General features: G+C 42.9%; 1 protein-coding gene across 1 annotated transcript in view; it reads left to right on the top strand.

Moving 5' to 3' along the window:
* SLC39A10 (solute carrier family 39 member 10) overlaps positions 1-21,031 on the top strand; it is a 99,022-nt gene that overhangs the window by 9,427 nt on the left and 68,564 nt on the right. Inside the window, exons 2-3 of the mRNA XM_077448740.1 lie at positions 14,455-14,511; positions 18,761-19,761. Coding sequence (XP_077304866.1) covers positions 18,766-19,761 — 996 coding nt within the window. The 5' untranslated portion in view covers positions 14,455-14,511; positions 18,761-18,765. The remainder of the gene's footprint in view (positions 1-14,454; positions 14,512-18,760; positions 19,762-21,031) is intronic.

Raw genomic sequence — 21,031 nt, 5'->3', positions numbered from 1 at the left:
TTTTTTTTATCCCCCTTGATCTAACACACCTTTCCCACTGGGGCGTTTTTCAGGCGCTTTTGGGCTAAAAATAGCACCTGTAAAGTGCCTGCAAAATGGCTCCCCTGCAGTCTGTGTGAAAGACAGAGTGCTTTCACACTGAGGCGATGCTCTGGCAGGATCTTAAAAAAATAAATAAAAAAAGTCCTGCAAGCAGCACGTTTGGAGTGGTGTATACCGCTCCTCCACCACTCCTGCCCATTGATATGAATGGGCACCACTGCCGAAGCGCATGCAATGCGATTTGGCAGCAGTGCTTCATGGGCGCATTTAACCTCTACCTTGGCCGCTAGCTCGGTTATGTGCCCCACTAGCAGCCGAATAGCACCGCTAAAATTATGGTAAAGAGCCGCTAAAACTTGCGTTTTACCATCAACATCTGCACGCTCCAGTGTGAAAGCAGTCTTCATAAGTGATACAGAAAATTTCTTACATTTAAACATTTATTAAACAAAACAAACCTCCAATCAGTTTACTTGTATGTATGATTTAGATTATAAAAAAAAAAAAAACTATATATTAAATAAAAACAGGTAGTCAAAACTTTTGGATGAAAAAAAAAATGGGCTAACTTTACTGTTTTTATTTTATTTTTATTTTTTAAATAGTGTGTTTTTTTTTTTCCCAAAAAAATGCATTTGAAAGACCTCTGTGCAAATGCCGTGTGACATAAAATATTGCAACAACCGCTATTTTATTCCCTAGAACAGTGATGGCGAACCTTGGCACCCCAGATGTTTTGGCACTACATTTCCCATGATGCTCTGGCACTCTGCAGTGTACTGGAGCATCATGGGAAATGTAGTTCCAAAACATCTGGGGTGCCAAGGTTTGCCATCACTGCCCTAGGATCTCTGCTAAAAAAAAAAAATATATATAATTTACAGGATTTTTACTTGTAAGCAACAAGTGTCAGAAAAGATTTAGTCTTTAAATGGTTAAACTGAGAACTTCTACACACAGAGATGACTTCATTCATTCAAGTGTAAACATTGTATCTTTCTGTTCTTTTCTTGGCAGCCTGCCCAGAGAGGAAGACGTTTCTATGGCAACTTACACTGACTTCTATTACAGAAGTCTTTTTAAAGTCCCGCTGTAGTTCTAAATCGGCTTTTTATCAGCACAATCGACCGATGTCGATTATTTAAAAAACGGCAAATATCGGTCGACCTCTACTGGTGGCCTCTCATTTCTTGCGACCTGAACAAGCCAGGAAAGTACAAATACCCCCAAAATTACCCCCTTTTTTTCCAAGGTATTTAGTAAGGCATGGTGAGGTTTTTGATGTCATTTTGTTTCCAACAATTCGTTGCAAAATGATTGGAGGGTGGCCCAGATCCCCATCCTATGTGAATGAGTAAGGGGTACACTGTACTCCCTCACCCAAAAAGGTAACAAAAATAAATAAACATACACATGTTTGACAGTCCTTTTTATTAAAGCAGCTCCAACGTGTCTTCCCCCTCTGTGTCCCGTTCTTCCTGTCTTCTCCAGACACTAGCTCCCACTGTTGTGTTGGGTTCGGTGTGTGCCATTACTTGTACAGCCATGGGGCGTCACCGCACGGGGCATGAGGGGGTGGTGACGTCACAAGGGATGGGGTCTTCGGATGGCCAAGCGCCGATCTCCCCTCTGCTAAACGCACACAAACTTTACCTCTCTGCACATATTCCCCCTCCCCCACACACTTCCACAATGCACTCCTCTCTGAATGAACTCTGGTCTCTGCAAAGCTCTCCCTCGTTTTTTCACAGGGACAGATCCCTCACCTCTTCTTCTGCCATCACTGCTCTCCATGTTATGTGCAGCCTTTTTTATTTCTGCACAGTGGACTGGAGAGCTCCCCCTACTGTAGCACAGAGCTGAGGAGGTGTTTTAGGCTTCCCCTGCTCTGTGCTACAAAGGCTGAGTAGCAGCGACAGGCAAGGAAGGTAAGCTTCCTTCTGAATCACTGCAGCAGCGGAAGGTTGGCACCTCACAGTGATCAAGGGCAGCAGCCCCGATTCTGCAGCACTAGCACAGAGAAGCCAGTGGGGGAAGTGCGCTGTGCAGAAAACTTCCTCTACTGGCTTCAGTGTTAAATGACAGGGGATGTGTCTATCTCTCTCTCACCAGAATCATCCACCTTACCAACTGATTAGTGCCTGCCACCCCTCTCTGCCAATCCCTACACTGGCTTTCCACTGCCCGAATAAAATTGGCGGCTTTGGTGAGATATCAGGTCTAAACAGACCCCTGACATCTCCCTTTTGAGACAGGAAAAGGGACTGAGGACACAGATTCCCCAGTCCTTTTCTCAGCAGCCTGGCCCAGGTAACAGTGCCTCCCTCTATTTCTTGCTGGGGTTTGTTTGTCGTCCCTTTCCTTCAGTGAAGCCTGCTGTTGGGTGCCGAAGTTGCCTCTTTTGGCATGTCAGCATTGGGGAGTGGGGGGCTCTGTGAGTGAAGTGGCGGGGGAGCTCTCTCGCTCTTGTGTACAGCTCCTGCCCTTGGTGTTGGGGGCGGTATGACTAGTTTTTATGTTTTACAGGCTAAATCTGAGAGAGCTGCTTTAAGCAGAAGGAAGTGCCCCTCTTGTAAAAAAAAAATCAGCTCGGAGACTCCTGCCTGAAACCACTCTGCAGGTCCTGTATTGGGGGTCTGGTGAAAGAAGAATACTCAGTGGCGCAAAGAGCTTTTTTTTCTTGGCAGAAAAGAGTCGGCTGAAACTTTGGGGTCGGTGCATTCCTTGCTGGAAAAAAGTGTTGAGACAGGTCTGCGGCAGAGCTCCCTTTCCAATCCTCTACCATCCACCTTTAAAATCTGTTGAGAGTGATTCAGAGGAAAGAGTATTCCTCCTTCCACAGTGGATTAGGAGGAGAAGGAAGGAGTAGAGGATGCGGTTAGGTCCTCCCCATTACAAGCTGTATTTGGAGGAGGTGTATAACCTCCTTAAAGGCAATTTTATACTACCCTTGAGATTCAAGGAAGAGAGGGCGCAATTGTCTATGCATGACAAAATGTATCAAGTGCTCGAGGAGGGTAAACTTATAGTCTTTGACAGAAACCATTAAGAAGGAATGGAGGACTTCCAGTTCCGGCGCCGTATGTAGGAGGAAGGGTACACTGGGGGCTCAGCACAGCCAGCGGGAAAATCTGCTTATAAAAGCCTAACGCTGCACCCCAACTGCCGACAAACCATATGGGCAGCCTCCCCAAGTCACTGCGGATGGAGCGGTACCTAAATTATACGTGATCGCGTTCAGACTCAAGATCGAGGGACACTTCTCCCTCTCCCTCAGGTACATCTGTGCTGCCTAAGATGGCACGAGCCTCCTCTCCCTTACAGAGCGCACAGCTCTCATCCATCCCTGGCAACCCCAGTGAAAGGGAACTATCGCATGATGGAATGGACATCTCAGCTGCAGGGAACCAGGAGACAGAGCTCACACGTCAAAATCGCTCCGGCAGTAGCTGATCTCCTTCTACCCACCATCACGGCTGCAGTGGATATAGCCGTTACAGAAGGAATAATACCTCTGTGTAAAGAGTTGGGGGGGGGGGGGGGAGGATCATTCACCGAGGCTGACCACAGCCGAACAGCGCATTCCATGGAGGATGACAATTTACAACTTGAGTGCTGCGCTAGAAAAATTCATACAGGACCAGCAGCACCTGTACGACTGCATGGAGGACCTCGAGAATCACTCCGGGAAGAACAACTTAAGGATAATCGGCCTCCCTGAATCGCACAAGCAGGACTCTCTACTTAACCTCCTGTGCCTCCCTCCTTCCGGAGGCTCTTGGCATACAGCGGCACTGCACAGTGGAAAGGGTGCATCGGATCGCAGCTCCTTCAAATGACCACCAACGCCCACGACCCATCATGGCAAAATAGCTTAATTATGCCGATCGTACTGAAATTTTTCTAGTTTCAGAAAATCACGATCGATTGTGATAGAGGGCCACAAGCTGCTCATATTCGCAGACTACTTGGCGGAGGTGTCCCGCAAACGCAAAGAATTCCAACCAATTTGTGCAGAGCTTTTATAAGAGGAACATGCGCTTCACGCTGGCCTATCCTGCGCTTCTACGCCTACTAGCCTCGGACGGGGAACAACTCTTCTTTCAATCTCTGGAGAAAGCGAGCATAGAAAGGTGTTGGCTATCGACCAAACAACTCATCTGACACCTACGCTGATAAGGTAAAACATGGGCAGAGGGATCAAAGGAGCCCTAGGAAGGACCCTCCTAAACATCTGAAGCCCACCTCTCTGCCCGATCAACCAGATCACTGGTGATTCCAACTATTGAGACTCCTGGTAGGTTTAATAGGGTGCATGTGTGGTCCCTTCAAGACCCGATGCCTCCCCCTAGGAGCCTAATGCCTCTCAATGGGCACTATTAACCTGGACTCAGGGCATTAGCTCTCCTCAAGTTGACAGTGGATAGTCTGAGGTACACTGTTCTATGTTAGATATGTTAGCAATGTTATACCTGCATCTCAAAGGTTTTAACAGTTCCTGTTATATTTGTCTCTTAACCCGGTTGGGGGAGCCCTATGCAATTCCTCCATCAAAGACCCCCTGTGGATGCTTAATATCATTAGGGTCCTAGGTCCTACCATTTATGCATTTCTTATGTAAGAGGTGCAGCGCCGAACCTGCACTACTACTTTGTTTTGTTTTTTTGTCCCGCGGGCTGGTGGTACAGCCGGTGGTGGAATTGCATACGGAAAAAAGTGAAGTCACGGTTAATGTTGGTTTTTTATGGTTATTTTCTACCTTTTGTTGCCCACCCTTTCTAATCCCACCCCTCTTTTCTGAGAGAGAAAGGTTCCTCCATTCACCTCACAGGCAACAATGTACATTCTATCCCAGTAAGACCCTGGAGTACTAATTGGAGATACAACTCCTATATTTCATAGCATTTCTCACTCGCCTTATCTGAACAATGCAATCTATCCAAATAGCTTGTTAAGGATATGTTAGGAATGTTAAGGGCTTGTGTTCCCCTATAAAATGCATGAAAGTTCTCAGGCACTTAAAAAGATTGAAAGTGGACATTGCTCTGCTCTAGGAATCGCACCTGGTGGAGGGCGCTCTTCCTCGCTTGCGGAAACTTTGGGTGGGAAGGGTGCTGGGTTTGGCCTCCTAAGGCCACAGAGCCGGCACAGTCATACTGCTGCACAAGAATTTGACTTGTGATATACTCGCGGTCGACAGACTAGGAGGGTAGGTTCATATCAATCCACCTCAAGTTTCTGATGAGCGAAATAAGAATAACCAATATTTATCCACCAAATTCTCCAGACAAGACCTACTTCACTGACCTAATAGCTAAACAAGCGAATGACTCCAACATCCCTCACCTTATTGGGGGCGACTTTAACTCGACCATTAATGACAGGTCCAACCCAGACCATCGCCATAAACCAACCACATGGACCCAATTCTCTCACCTCTACCACATGCTTCATGCCCTCTGCTTATTAGATATATGGACTCTCTCATCCCCTGGGCAGGGAGTACATCTTTTTCTCCCCAGTCCATAAATCTTTCGCCAGACTCTATTACTTCCTCTGCACACTTTTTGAGCCACAAGATTTAAGTAGTCCGGTATTCATGACGTCCTCTCCCATCATTTCCCCCCCCCCCACCCCCCACCCGTCAGTCACTCTCGACAATTTAAGGACCACCCCAACATACAGACAATGGAGATTCCCATCACGTCTGACCCAAAATGACAAATTTAACCACTTCCTGACCAGCACGCACCGATGTACGTCGGCAGAATGGCACGGGAAGGCATACTGGCGTACAGGTACATCCAATTTTAAATGCCGCCCTGCCATTCCTGATACACAGGAATCACTGCATTTGTATAGCAGTGATTGCTGTATAAATGACAATGGTCCCAAAAATGTCTGTGTCCGCCCTAATGTCGCAGTCACAATAAAAATCAATGATCGCCGCCATTACTAGTAAAAAAAAAAAAAAAAAAAAATTAATAAAAATGCCATAAAACTATCCCCTATTTTGTAAACGTTATAACTTTTGCGCAAACCAATCAATCGCTTGGTGGTTAAACGAATGCTTGATGAGGCCTGGCTGCAATATGCCCATAACAATAGTACCCACATAGATAATCCAAACCTATATTGGCAGGCATAGCATTTATACGGGGAAAGATAATATCTTTTACCTCGGCCTACAGGAAAAATACTCATACAAAATTCATAGAAGCCAGCAAGGCAATCAGATCAGCCCAAGCACAACTTAACGCACAAAATAATGCAGAAAACCGTAGACTCTGGGAGAATGGCAGGCACCTTTTCAATACCTTGGCGGACAGGTTAGAACATTTAAAAATGTCCTACATCCAACTAAAATACAAGTATGGAAACGAGGCAGAGAAGTTATTAGCGAGACTCACCAAGGGTACGTACACCCCCACTCATTTCACGGCCCTTCGAGACCCAGGCGGCATCCTGTCCACATCTCCCAAGGACATTAATGCCACCTTAGAAAACTACTACACTGACTTATATGCCCAAGACTTGATAGACCCTCAAACAGCGACTGACTGACTGGCTTGATTCTTCGTCCCTTCCTCAGATCGACTCCAATCGCCTAAAAATGTTAAACGCTCAATTCACCGAAGACGAAATTACGACAGCCATTAGGTCTGTCGAATGGTAAAGATGTGTATCAAAGGGGGTAGTCACGGCGCACACCTACTACTATATTGTGCAAATTGCAAGGATGTGGAACAAATTATTTGTGCAAAAATTTTAAAAATAGAAAAAATATGAAAATAAAAATTAATAAAATAACAGAACTATATACGTGCTGACCACCAATTCTTTAGCAATATGGGTAAAATTATCCCATACCTGATGCAGTATTTTAAATAAAGTGCTCAATACTCTTAAAAGTGTATAGTGCAAAATATTAATATAAGGTGCTTAATAGAAAGTGCATAGTGCTCTAAAATTTATAATAACCGAAAATGCAAAAACCAAAAAATTAAATTATCAAAGTATAATTGTACTTTTCATGCGATTATAAAATCGCTAAGTGGAGACGTGCAAAAAAATATGTTAAAAGTCCAGCATCAGGATACCATGAGCAAAAGTTACATTAACCAGTGGATGAAAACAAATGAGTAAATCAAAAATAATAATAAAAGTCTTCTTAGATGAAAGTGACAGTGTGCTTCAGAATTCCTGGATAACAACCGGTGCGTTTGTAGTGTAAAGACAGTAATCCGCACTCACCAGCTCCCCATCCCCTTAAGGGGTTAACGTGCCTTCACAGTGTGAGCCCCTGTGTTGCTATGTATGGCTGGTCCGGTTTAAGTATCCAGGGAGTTCCTCACAAAAAGTAAAGTGGGGCAGACATAGTGTAATCCAGTATAAAAAATCCTTTATTATATTATTTATAAAAAGCTACTCGCATAGTGTGGGATAAGAACCGGCATTTCAATACATCGAATATAGGTATCTGTTTGTATTCCCCGCCGCCGCCGCTATGCACTTACTTTTTGTGAGGAACTCCCTGGATACTTAAACCGGACCAGCTATACATAGCAACACAGGGGCTCACACTGTGAAGGCACGTTAACCCCTTAAGGGGATGGGGAGCTGGTGAGTGCGGATTACTGTCTTTACACTACAAACGCACCGGTTGTTATCCAGGAATTCTGAAGCACACTGTCACTTTCATCTAAGAAGACTTTTATTATTATTTTTCATTTACTCATTTGTTTTCATCCACTGGTTAATGTAACTCTTTTGCTCATGGTATCCTGATGCTGGACATTTAACATATTTTTCTGCACGTCTCCACTTAGCGATTTTATAGTCGCATGAAAAGTACAATTATACTTTGATTTAATTTTTTGCATTTTCGGTTATTATAAATTTTAGAGCACTATGCACTTTCTATTAAGCACCTTGTATTAATATTTTGCACTATACACTTTAAGAGTATTGAGCACTTTATTTAAAATACTGTATCGGGTATGGGATAATTTTACCCATATTGCTAAAGAATTGGTGGTCAGCACGTATATAGTTCTGTTATTTTATTGTCAGTTTTTAATTTTTATTTTCATATTTTTTCTATTTTTACAATTTTTGCACAAATAATTTGTTCCACATCCTTGCAATTTGCACAATATAGTAGTAGGTGTGCGCCGTGACTACCCCCTTTGATACACATCTATACCATTCACCCTTTTTATGGCGATCACAAAGGTAGTGGCAGCCCCTGTTCTTACCACTAGGGTATTTATTTTATTTATTTATTTATTTTTTAATTTACTTATTTCGGTATTCTGTTGGTATAAATTTTCATAGTCTCAATTTTAATCACCTTACACTCCACTGAGTTCTGAAATGTGCGTTTTGTGTATTTTTTAATACATCTAGGGTCCATAGCGCACCTTTACCCCTTTTTTGTTTTTTTTCATTTTGTCGAATGGTAAAGCCCTGGGCCCTGACGCATACACCTCCAGAATTTTACAAACTTTTAAAAATAAAATCACTCCTCATCCATTGGCAGTATATAATTCTATTTGGGACGGGGGACCCTACCTCCCTATGGAACACTAAGCTAATAAACTCCTTGCCAAAAAGGAGGGACCCACGATCTTACCACCCAATTTCCTTACTAAATATAGACTCCAAAGTATTGTCTAAGATTATCGCTTCCCGGCCAGCAACCATTATGCCGCCCCTAATACTTCATGCACAATCTGGATTTATCAAAAGGGAGTTTGGCCTCCTCCAACCTTAGAAAAGTATTAGCCGCTCTAGAATTTGCTAAACAACCGACAGATGATATAGCAATTCTTAGCCTCGATGCCGAAAAGGCATTCGATAACGCAAGTTTTCAATGGCTATCCCTAGTGCTGTGCAGATTCGGAATTAGGGGGCCCTTCTTACAATTTATCCACAACCTATATTCTGCCCCTTCGGCAACAATAATAGCAGCAGGTATACAATCCAACCCAATATGTCTACACAAGGGAACAAGACAGGGTTGCCCTCTCTCCCCTTTACTCTTTTTTTAACCTGGCCAACGAACCTTTATCACGGTATCTCAGTACCACATCCACCATCCACAGAATCCCACTTGGACAAGAAAACATGCGAGTCTCCCTTTTAGCAGATGACATTCTGATTTTTCACCACCTCCCCACACTCGGATATCCCCACTATTCATACATTGTTTGAATCCTTCCGTAAATATTGTGGCCTTAAAATAAATTTCACTAAAAGCGAAATTCTCCCTCTCAGCACAAAACCAGCAAAGTCCTGGCCGCCATCCTCACCTTTCAGCATAAATGAAAAACATATATTACCTATCTGGGCAAAAAAATCGGCAGGGAACCTTCCCCTCTCTATTCTCTTAACTACCCCTCACTGATCTCAAAAATTGTGGGTGAGCTAGAGATCTGGTCTAACTTTCCGCTGTCTCTCTTTGAGAGATGCGCACTCTTCAAAATGGTGAGTTTTGCCTAACTTCTATATCCTCTCCAAACTCTGCCTTGTTTAGGGTCGAAATATCTTTGTTTCAACAACAGCGGTAATCACAAAGTTTGTTTGGAGAGGAGGCAGGCTGAGCAATGCTTTAACCATGCTTCATCCCCTGAATAGAGCGAGGGCGGGGCTAACTTCCCAAACATTAGTGTATAACTTAGCCTGCCTACTAATAGGTCTGGACTGGATCAGTCAATCTTCTAAATACTATAACTATGGCCTGGAATCAGTGGTGGCATATCCTTTCAATTTAGCCGCTATTCTCCACAGAAAACTACAGAACCTCCCAAGGCACATCAAACATAACTTAGTATTCAGAGACACGATAATTGCATGGAGAGAGGTGATAAGAAAAGTGGGTCTGTCGCCCCCATATCTCTAAATACCTTCCAATTCAGGATAACCCAATGTTTCTGCTGGGTCTGCAATATGAACCATTCTCAAAATGGAAAGATAAGGGACTAACCAAAGCCTATACCCTTTACCATGGCATAAACACAACCCTTAAACTATTTTCATTCATTGCGGAGGAATTCAACCTACCTCCCCATCACTTTTTCCATGTCATGCAACTCGTGGACTTAATCAATAAAATCTGCCCAGGCAAAACCATACGTTTCAAACACTCCATCGATAAGCTGATTAAAGATGAGTGATACTCTATAGCAAACATCGCCCCCTCAATGGGAAACTTGCTAAACCACTACATACCACTTCCATGGCATCCTGGTTATCTGACTTCCCGGGTCAAGCAGACATCCCCCAAAGTCCTAACGGGATGTTGAAAAATGTTACTCCGTGTGAGTCTTGGAGAGAAACTCAGTTCAAACCTCCCATTTCCCCCCGGCAGGTCCCCCCTGCCCTTGGTGCTCATTACACAAACCTTCCCTACTCCACCGCCTTTGGCAATGTCCACGGATAGACTCTTACTGGTCTTTAATTCTCATTTCATTCAAAAAGTTACCTCCTTCCTAATAAAGACCCCATGCTTTTACTATTCGGTTACCCTCCACAAAGAACTGATTGTCCACTGCCTGATTCTCCACTAACAAGGTTAAGCCCTCTACCAGTATTGAATTTGACAAAGGATCTCCTTCCAAACATTGATTTGTTACTCCTCATTCAGTAGAAATTGAAAAATCTAAACTGTAGATATTAGTGTTGCATTACCCGACATATTGTACCCCCGGGGGGGGTGGAGAACTGGCGAGGATTCGCTTTTCCTTCGGGGACGGTGCCGTCTGTCCTCCTCCCACTCCTCCCCTTTTTCCTCACTTGTCCAGCCTGTGGACCTTTTTTCCCACCTTCTCCTTTACCTCCCTTGCACTCCCCTCTTCTCGTTCTTCTTTTTTTTTTTTTCTGCTTATGCTACAAACCTTTTTTCTGTAGACACCCTTGAAGGTATATTTATATGTACCCCATTGTCGACCCCCCCCCCCCCACCACTATGTTCATTGTACTTATTGTTGGCATTAATAAAATCTTTAAAAAAAAAACTGCCCCTTTTCCACATCCTTCCATTCCCCCTTTTTTTTTTTTTCCCCCTCCTTTTTCAGGTCACTCAAGTTTTCCTTTTTGATTCTCACAGGTCTCAAGATACATGAACCTTGCGATTTGAGGACATGGGCATTCTTAACGATGCCATGGACAAGAGGATAGACCCTTTCCTTAAGAAGGTGTGGGATTCGACTGTCTAATCTTAAACCAGCAGTGGTGGCCAGGAACCAGGAGTGCTGGGTCAAACGATTTTAAAAGGCCATGTTGAAGCAGGAACTTCTAGAAAGGATTTGTTGGCGTCCTTTCCTTACCTCTTAAAAGCAGGAAGATGTATGGCGGAAATGTCTGGCGGAGACCATCCAGATGTTAAGTTCTTTGGCTCTCATTAACCCAGCCAAACGGGCTATATGGCTCAAAGCGTGGTCGGGGGACTTGGCCCCAAGGATCAGACTGTGTGGGATTCCCTTTCCTGGGGATTTACGCTTCCGTCCAGAGCTGGAAACTGTGCCGCATAAAGTGGCAGATAAGAAAAAGGCCTCCTGCCGTAGAAGAAATCTCATCTGAGGAAGAATTTTTGTCCTTTTTCACAGCCCCAAAAGGATAAAGATCAGAGTCAGAAGAGATTGTGGAACCCCCAGAGAGATGGAGGAAGAGGTGGCATATGCTCTTCAGGCCTCCAGAGAAGTCTGCTAAAAAGCAATGATGGCCTCCTTCTGGGGAGTGGCGGCTTCGAGACTTCCTTCCTCAGTGGGAAGAGGTGACATTGAACCCATTTTGTTCAGAACATCGTCAGACGGGTTTACAGTCTGGATTTTCCTCAGACACCCCCAAGCAGATTTTTTGGTTCGTTCTCAATCTCCCAAGAGATCAGGAAAAGGCTGTGGCTATGATAGCCCTTTTAGAGCAACTGATCCAGCAGGAGGTCATCGTTTAAGTCCCCAGGGAGCAGTAGGGTTTAGGATTTTTCATGTCTTACTAGTCAAGAAGCTGTCTGGAAAGTTCTGTCTGATTTTGATATTAAAATTCTAAACAGGTCCATCAGGTACAAACGTTTTAGCATGGACACACTATTCTCAGTAAGGAAGCTGCTTGCTCTAGGGGGGTGCTTTATGGTATCAATCGATCTTTGAGACGCACGTTCCGATTTCAAGTTCATCACAGAACTTCCTGCGTCTAGCGATCAATTTTGGGGAAAATTATCTTGCACCTATAGTTCAAGGCACTGCCCTTTGGGCATTGATCTTCACCAAGGGGATGGCAGAGGCTTCTGAGACTGAAGTGGATTTCCATAATTCCTTACCTGGATGACCTATTGCTGTTTGTGGTCAACAACTGGTCCTTGGACTCCAATCTACAAGTAATGCAAAGTCACCTCAGCAAGCTAGGTTGACTTTTGAATTGGGAAAAATTGAATCTGATCCCAGCTCAAATGGTGAGATTTCTAGGATACGATGTAGATTCATTCCAGCAGAAGACTTTTCCTTCCAGTGGGGAAAATCAAAAATTCAGTCAGCCCTGAAGCTAGTCCACTCCAATCTTGGTATTGGTGTGTGTGTCAGTTCTGGGGCTTCTCACTGCTTCAATCCCAGCGGTTCAATGGGCCAGGCTGCACGCTCTTCCTCTCTGGTCAAATATGCTCTGGAGGTGGTCCCATTGAGAAGCGCTGAAAAAACTGATTAAGATCACTTCAGGGACAAGGAGGTCCTTATTATGGTGATGGAGAGACCGGAAAAAAAAAAATGAAAAAGGTCTCCCTTGGTCTTTCCCCATGGCCAAGCATCTGACAATAAATGCCAGGTCTTCTTAGAGAGAACCCTATTTCAGGGACCGTTAAATGTGTGGTGTGTGTATGTATACATATACACACACACACACACACACACTTCTTTAATTGTTTTGCAGAAGTGCACAAAGGCTCCATTCAAACCCCTAGAGATACCTCTCCAGTTTTGCTAGCACTAAAGATCATTCTGTTAGTTGCTATAAACACGGCCCGAAGGATTCATTAAATCTTAATTTCTGAACCTATTTTAGTTTCTTCTCCGGACAGAATAATCCTCAGGACAGATCTGGGGCTTCTCCCGAACATTTCTTCATTTCACTGCACACACACATTGCCTACCTTTTTTTTTGTACAGCTCCTTCCAGCCGGTAGAGGAAGCTTTCCACACCTTGGATATCGGGAGACGCATTTTACGTTCTCTGGAAATAAAGCATTTTAAAAAGTCAACCTCCCTTGTTCATCCTTCAGGATCACGCAAATGGGGGAGTGGGGCCTTCCAAAAGCACCTTTTGGGGAGGTGGCTGAAGCAGGCTATTTGGGAAGGCTATATGGTAATGGACAGAGAACTTCCGGAGGGCATGATGCCCCATTCTGTGAGAGCGAAGGTGGCATCCTGGGCAGTGAAGGCTGGGGCATCGCCAGAGCAAATATGTAAGACAGCCACTTGGGCTAACGTCTTCACGTTCATTGGGCACCAGAGGCTGGATCGGTCTGCCTCTGATCAGTCCTTTGGCAGGAAAGTCCTGCAAGCCGTGGTCCCGTCCTAGGGTAATTCTTGGTTATGTCCAAAGTGCTGTCCTGAAAGTCAAGGAGAGAGATCCTTAGAAGTAACGGTATTTCTATAAGCCTTTCAGGACAGCAGTGATTGCCCTCCTTTTGAGCATTTGAATGATTTTGTGATTTGTGTGAGGTTCCTTTTATTTTTTTTTTAACTCCTCCAGGTTGTCTGAGGAATTCTTGTTTACCACTGACGGCATGGTGGAAGGCACTGCATTTAAAGGGGAGCGTATTCCTTCCTTATTTGAACTGTATGCAGCACCATGTAGGTTTTTTTACATCCATTTATTCTGTTCACTTTTTTTTTTTATTTTTTTTTATTTTATTTTTTTTAGGAAATTCAATAAAATGTATTAAAAAAATTAAAATAAAAAATGCTTGGACTGAATGGGTCGTTGGAAAATGACATGTCATTCAGTAAAGGTTTTGTGATGGGTTTACTTGCCTTCTGCATAATGCAAAAATGAATTTGGGTGCATAGCTATAAATTCCCTGCCCTATATATAGGTTTAAGGTTCATGATTATTTTTCAGATTTACAAACCTGCTGCACACTTCTTGAGACATTCTGTTCGTATTTGTGAACAATGCTACCATTATTTTTATGGTCTCTTTTGCCGATAAGGATGTTTTCTCCCAGTCACATGAAGCTAGTCATTTATTTTCCACATAATTAGCCCAGTGTTTATAGGGATGTCTTTAAAACTTTATGGGAAAGTTGATGACCTTATTGTGCCCAACCTACTTTGCTGTTCACTCCACCTCTTCTAGCATCTTTATAAGTCAGGGAGTTTGGTTTTTCTTAAATTAAAATTATTTTTATTTTTTTTACAGAATATGATCTGTGAACTCTGGGAGTAAACACATCTTTGCTCTGTCACTACGGTTATGGTAAGTAGTGGTTTGTGTAATTTGCTATTGTGTCTAGGCATTTTGATGTTGAAAAATTTTGGGAAAATTTTATTGCTTTACACGTTCGGGTGTTTGTAGTTGCTGCAAATTTGAAAACTGTCATTAAATACCAGAAAATCATAGCTGCAGTTAGTTTACACATTTTAATGGCTTAGTTTGATGTTTTTAATGGTGAATTAAACTCTGGAATCTGGGTAGCTATGAATATATGGTTGTTCCAGAGTCGTTGATAGTAGTATACATGTGGTATGGTGGGTGTTTTGTGTGTTGGGTGGTTGTTGTTTTTTTGTTTTGTTGTTTTTTATTATTATTGTAGCTTGGAGCACGCAGAGTATTAGTATTATGAATCTATTTTTAGCTGATTTGGCACAGGACAATGAGCGGAAGGAAAAAGATGAGGGTTTATCTAGTGAGTATTGTTTCATCATTCGAAAAAAAAAAAAAACACCCTCAGCGGGGGTTATTTTTACGAAAGGCAAATCCTCTTTGCACTACAAGCGCACTTGGAAGTGCGGTCGCTGTAGATCTGAGGGGAAGCTTTGCTGCTTTTATCATCCAATCATGTGCAAGCAAAAATGCTGTTTTTTTTTTTTTTATTTTCTCCCTTAAGTCTACAGCGACTGCACTTCCAAGTGCACTTGTAGTGCAAAGTGGATTTGCCTTTCGTAAATAACCCCCAATGTTTTATCACATTTGTGGTAACTTTTTAAGGTAAAATTATGTTGATGGCAAAATGGAGAAAAGAGTATTACTTTATGTTGGCTGAAAAACAAAAAAACAAAAAGGGCTTCTTGTGCCTAATTGTGATTCTTACTGTTGCTTTTCTTCCTGTTTCTGAAATTTCCATTCACAATGGGCAGTTTTAGGTAAGAGTTGTGGTTTTGGTTCATTAAAATGAAAATTTTCTAATAGTTGATCTTTATTATGCCACTTTCCGGTTGTGTGTGTTTATTTTATTGCAAGCAGATCATTTGTTTCACTCCCATTCTCTGCAGTGCTCAGCATAAATGAGTACACCCTTTTTTTGAAAAGTAAGATTTTAAACAATATCTCAACAAACACAGGAACAATTTCCAAAACTGACCAAACTGAGTTTGTCACACTAGCACGGTGAAACCAGTGCCGCTCCAATGCCTGCATCGCATAGGACTCGCAGGCAATTCACACTGCCCTATGCGAACCACTGCAGTTGTCAATAGAAGGTTAATAACACCCCCAGATTGGTTCGCATATTTCAGTGCAAACTATGAAATGGTGCAGGAATCAGATCGCATGGGTGTTCACACCCATGCAATTGGATTCCAGTGCGGACCAAAAGGTCCTGCACCAGCTTGGTGTGAATGCGATAGGATTTCAACCATACAATCTGTACGTCCAAATTTGCATCGCATAGACGTCTCGTGATCTGCACAGCAGCGTGGTGCAAATCCACATGCAGTGTCTAACTTCGCACCAGTGTGAACCCATCCTTAGGCTGTGCTGTGCAGACATTGCATGTGATCTGCAATGTGAATTCAGCCATGCAAATTGTATGGCTGAATTTGCATCGCTTTCACACCAAAATGGTGTAGGACCCTTGTTTTTGGTCCGCACTGGAATCGGATGGCATGGGTGTTCACACCTATGCTCTTCAAACCCGCACCATTTGGCAGTTTGCACTGCGATCTGTAAACTGATATGGGGGTGTCATTACCTTTTTGCATTGACACCCACACCGATTCACAGTGGTCAGTGTGAACCACCAGCAGGTGACTTGCGATGCAGGAACCTGCACTGAAATCACTCTGGTTCATGCATCTTGTATATGTGAACCGGGACCAAGTTAGCGACATATTGCATCAGTCTTTTTCCCTTGTTCTTGAATAATCTCTTTTTAAGGCTGGATTCACACCTGTGCATTTTGCATTTTTTGCAGATTTGTACTACAGAACGTGTTCCATAGGAAACCATGTTAAATGGACTGTAGTGCAAAACTGCATAGGTGTGAATCAGGCCTTAGATGCTGGATGGAGAGTGATGCTCAACTTGTTTCCCATAGGTGTTCGAGTTGGCTTCAGATCAGGAGACATACTTGGCCACTGAATCACTTTCACCCTGTTCTTCAGAAATTTAACAGTGGCCTTAGATGTGTTTTGGATCATTGTCATGTTGGAAAAGTGCACGACTACCAGGGGCACGGAGTGATGTAACAGTACATCTGTGAATGCATGGCACCATCAATGAAATGTGGCTCATTGACACCAGCAGCACTCATGCAGCCCCACAGAAGGACACTACCACCACCCCACCACCATTTTTCACTGTAGGAACCATATATTTTCCTTTTTATATTCCTCGACGTTTTGAAGCAATCAGTTCCAAAGAAATTTAACTTGGTCTCATCAGTAGAGTCTCTTCAGCATGGACCCTGGCAAATACTAGATGGGCTTTTTTTTTTTTTTTTTTTTGCACAGCTCTCTCTAGAGGTCGACAGATATATCGGCCGATATTTGCCATTTTTTAATTAATCGGCATCGGCCGATTGAGCTGATAAAAAGGCCGATTTAGAACAGCGGGACTTGGAAATGACTTCTGTAATAGAAGTCTGTGTAAGTTGCCTGAGTCGTCATAGAAACGACTTGTCTCCTCTCTGGACAGCCTGCCAAGAAAAGAACAAAGATACAATGTTTACACTTGAATGAATGAACTCATCTCGGTGTGTAGAGTTCTCAGTTTAAATGGTTAAAGACTAAATCTTTTCTGACACTTGTTGCTTACAAGTAAAAGTCCTGTATTTTCTGCCAGAAAATCACTTAGACCCCCCAAAAAGTATATATATTTTTTTTAGCAGAGATCCTAGGGAATAAAATAGCGGTTGTTGCAACATTTTGTCATACGGCATTTGCGCAGAGGTCTTTCAAATGCATTTTTTTGGGTGGAAAAAAAATACACTAAATGATTCTGTGTTTTTTTTTTTTTTTTTTTAAGTTAGTCTTATTTATTTTTCGTCAAAGTTTTAAGTACTTGTTTTTATTTTATAGGCTGCTTGTACACTGGAGCGGGCAGACGTTGATGGTAAAATGTTGCTAGTTTTAGCAGTGCTTTACCATCATTTTAGCGGTGCTATTCGGCTGCTAGTGGGGCGCATATAATCCTAGCTAGCGGCCGAAGAAGAGGTTAAATGCGCCCGTGAAGCACCGCTGCCAAATTGCATTGCATGCGATTGGGCAGTGGTGTCCATTAATATCAATGGGCAGGAGTGGTGGAGAAGCGGTATACACCACTCCAAACGTGCTAGGTTTTATATAAATAAGTAAAATCTGATCATTGTAAGCACCCCATGTCAGTGTTGGTTTCTCAACCCTCTAACTGCTATATCTGTAATAAAGCTTATTTTGTTGAAAAACACTTACTGGGTCACCCGGTGAAAATAGAAGAAATTAAAAACAAATACAGCTAAGAATTGGTAAGCTGCAATAGGTTTCTTTTTAGGGTTTAAAGTGGTTTTAAAGCCTTATGGTGGTTGTTTGTGTTTTTTCTCCTTGATGCTTTTTATGCATTAAGGTGAAAAACCTTCTGTGCTTCAGCTCCCCATTTTTATTTCCTGAGCACGATCTGATCCAGTGATGTGCACGAGAGCAGCGACTACTCTCTCCCTCATTGGGCAGCTTAATAATGCCATTAGCTCATGCTGCTGTCAATCAAATGCGCTGAGTCACACTGTCTGTCAGACGCAGCAGTGGGGTTGGGAGCGAGCAAGCACAAGTGCCCACTGTGGAAAAGTGGCTTTTCCGTGGGGGTTCCTGCCGAAGAGGGGCATGGAGTGCTGGTGGGAGACCCCAGAAGAAAATGATTGGGGCTGCTCTGTGCAAAAACATTGCACAGAGCAGTGAGGTATAGACATGTTGTGTTTTAAATAAAGTTGAATATCGCGTTAATTTAATATGAAGGCATCCCTTCATTATATTATAGCTATAGCCAAGGACTCCACAGATGGCACAGTAATGGGGAGAGGGGGCAGCCCTGTCTAGTGTGCCCTCACCCCCCTTTTGTGGGAAGAAATGCAACTTGCAGCCTTGGGTTCTAAGGCTAAAAAGATTCAGAAAGGCTCCTCTGAAGCTGAAGTTCCATAGCAGGATTTCTAAATATGACTGTCACAATATACAACTTTGTGTACATCCAAGCTTAACATAAGAAACCCTATTAGTATGAAGACTGAAACTTTTTTTTTATTTTTCTACCCTTCCAGGTACAATGGAAATGAAGGTACACGTGCATACAAAATTCTGTTTCATTTGTTTGTTTACTTTCATTTTTCATCACTGCAACCATTGCCACGGTTATGTGCACAATCACAGAATTGCATCCGATGAAAACCGCATTCACAGTGACTATCAGATCTCGCAAGAGCCCTATCTTCAGACTGAGGCTGCAAAACTATTATCCAGCCAGCCGTTGTCACCAGAGGCTGAACATGAACAGAAATACTATATTGAAAAGCTGTTCCATCGCTATGGGGAGAATGGAAGGCTTTCATATTCTGGACTAGAAAAACTTTTAACCAGCTTGGGCCTTGGTGAGGTAAAAGTAGTTGAAATTGGGCATGAAGATGTTGGGCATGACCCGCTTTCACATTTGGATGTTTTAGACATTCAAGAAGGAAAGCACGTTCACATACACGATCATCATACCCACACGAATGCAGACAATGAAACCAAAAATGCTGTATCCTCCAAAGTAAATAACGATTGTAAAGAGAAAAAGGCATCATCGCTGCCAGCCGATCATAAATTATTCCGTAGTCCTCACTTGCATAATCATACTCATAAAGGTACAAACCATTCTCATAACCATAGTCACCTTGGTCATAATGATGCGGTGAATCAACTGGACCATGGAGGGCAAATTACTGAGCCAGTAAATGGTACGGATATAACACGAGAACAACCTGAGAAAAAACCTCACAGGCATAAGAAGAAAAAGACTAAATCCAGTGAACCTACCACAGACTCTGCTTTTGTTTCCGAACGAGATGAATACAACCATGTTTCCAAACTGGAGCATGGCTCAGATGTAGGTCACCTTCATGATGGTGGGAATGCTCAGAATTTTGAATCGGGACACAGACCAATGCTGGACGAAAGACAAAGGAACACTCGTAAAAGAGAAGCCCCAGAGGACCATATTGGTATGAAAAAGCATGTATTTTCACTGAATTATAAGCAACACAATGAAGACATGCATGATGAGGTAAGACACAATATTTTATTGTGTAGATAAATTTAGGAGCACAAATGTTATGCAGTGCAGTTTGCTAGTCCTTAGATGTGGTGTCTGTGTTGGTTTTTGTTACCTTGTGATCTTGCCAGTAATGCACATCCTTTCCTGGGTGACAATGCTCCCTAAATGTTGCATATCGGTAAAGGACAAGACTGGATCAGCCTCTTCCTCTCCTCTTCCCCCATAGCTGGGGGGGGGTCCATTTGTACTCAGATGGCGAGGAACCAATAATGCCAGCACAGAGCTAGGAACCATAAAACTGATAAGTCGGCACAGAGAACAGAAAGTTATCTGGCAGAATCAACAGCTATTTTTTATTTTTTTTCCCACTTACTGAGCAGAAATAAAGTGCTTAGAACCATATAGTTAGCAAACCAAAAGCACCAAATAGTTCATTGTTAGAATGATTGTGCACAGCAGACTAAACTCTAATTTCAAGGTTGTTGCTTTTTCATTGTCTACCTGCAACAAAGTAATCCAGGTAAGAAATTTTGCAATGGATTCACCAAAAACTATTTGCTTCAGAATATGCAGTGAGGCATGCCACATGTTTTAAAAAAAGATTTTTTTTCTTGGGGGCTGGGGGGGGGGGGGGGGGGTTGTGTGTTTGTCAAAAATATTATCCACTTGCCAACTATTGCATGTCGAAATACGTTGTCACAATGGCAGCAGTGGGCAAATGGGCGTACCTGTACATCCCCTTTAATTGGCGGTGCCCGTGGACTGTGTCCGCCGGTGTCCCGCGATTGTGTCACAGAGCAGCAGAACAGGGAGATGCTTATGTAAACAAGGCATTTCCCTGTTCTGTGTAGAGAGGGATCTATTGCTCCCTTTTTTTTTCATTTAAAAGGATTTTTATTGAACAGAGCAGACCGAACAGCATACGTCAACAATGAACCATTTACAGCATTTGACATATACTGTACTTGTGAGTAATAAAGAACTTCATGTAAACACTGACATTCACCTATACATAAGGAGTAGTATAAATGTACCACTGTGGATCTATTGCTCCTTGTCACTGGGAGCAGTGATCGCTATCATGTCAGTGGTAATCCATTTCCCCCCCCCCCCCCCCACAGTTAGAATCCCTTCCCTGCTAGTGTCATTTACACAGTAATCAGTGCATTGTTATAGAGCTGATTGCTGTATAAATGACTGGTGCCAAAATAGTGTCTCTGTCTGCCATAATGTCGCAGTCACGATAAAAATGGCAGATTGCCGCCATTACTAATAAAAA

The sequence above is a fragment of the Lithobates pipiens genome, unplaced genomic scaffold (genome assembly GCF_037356315.1).
Source record: "Lithobates pipiens isolate NorthernLeopardFrog02 unplaced genomic scaffold, aLitPip1_a1.2 Scaffold_22, whole genome shotgun sequence".
In the NCBI taxonomy this organism is placed as follows: domain Eukaryota; kingdom Metazoa; phylum Chordata; class Amphibia; order Anura; family Ranidae; genus Lithobates; species Lithobates pipiens.
This window is presented reverse-complemented; position numbering and strand designations above follow the sequence as displayed.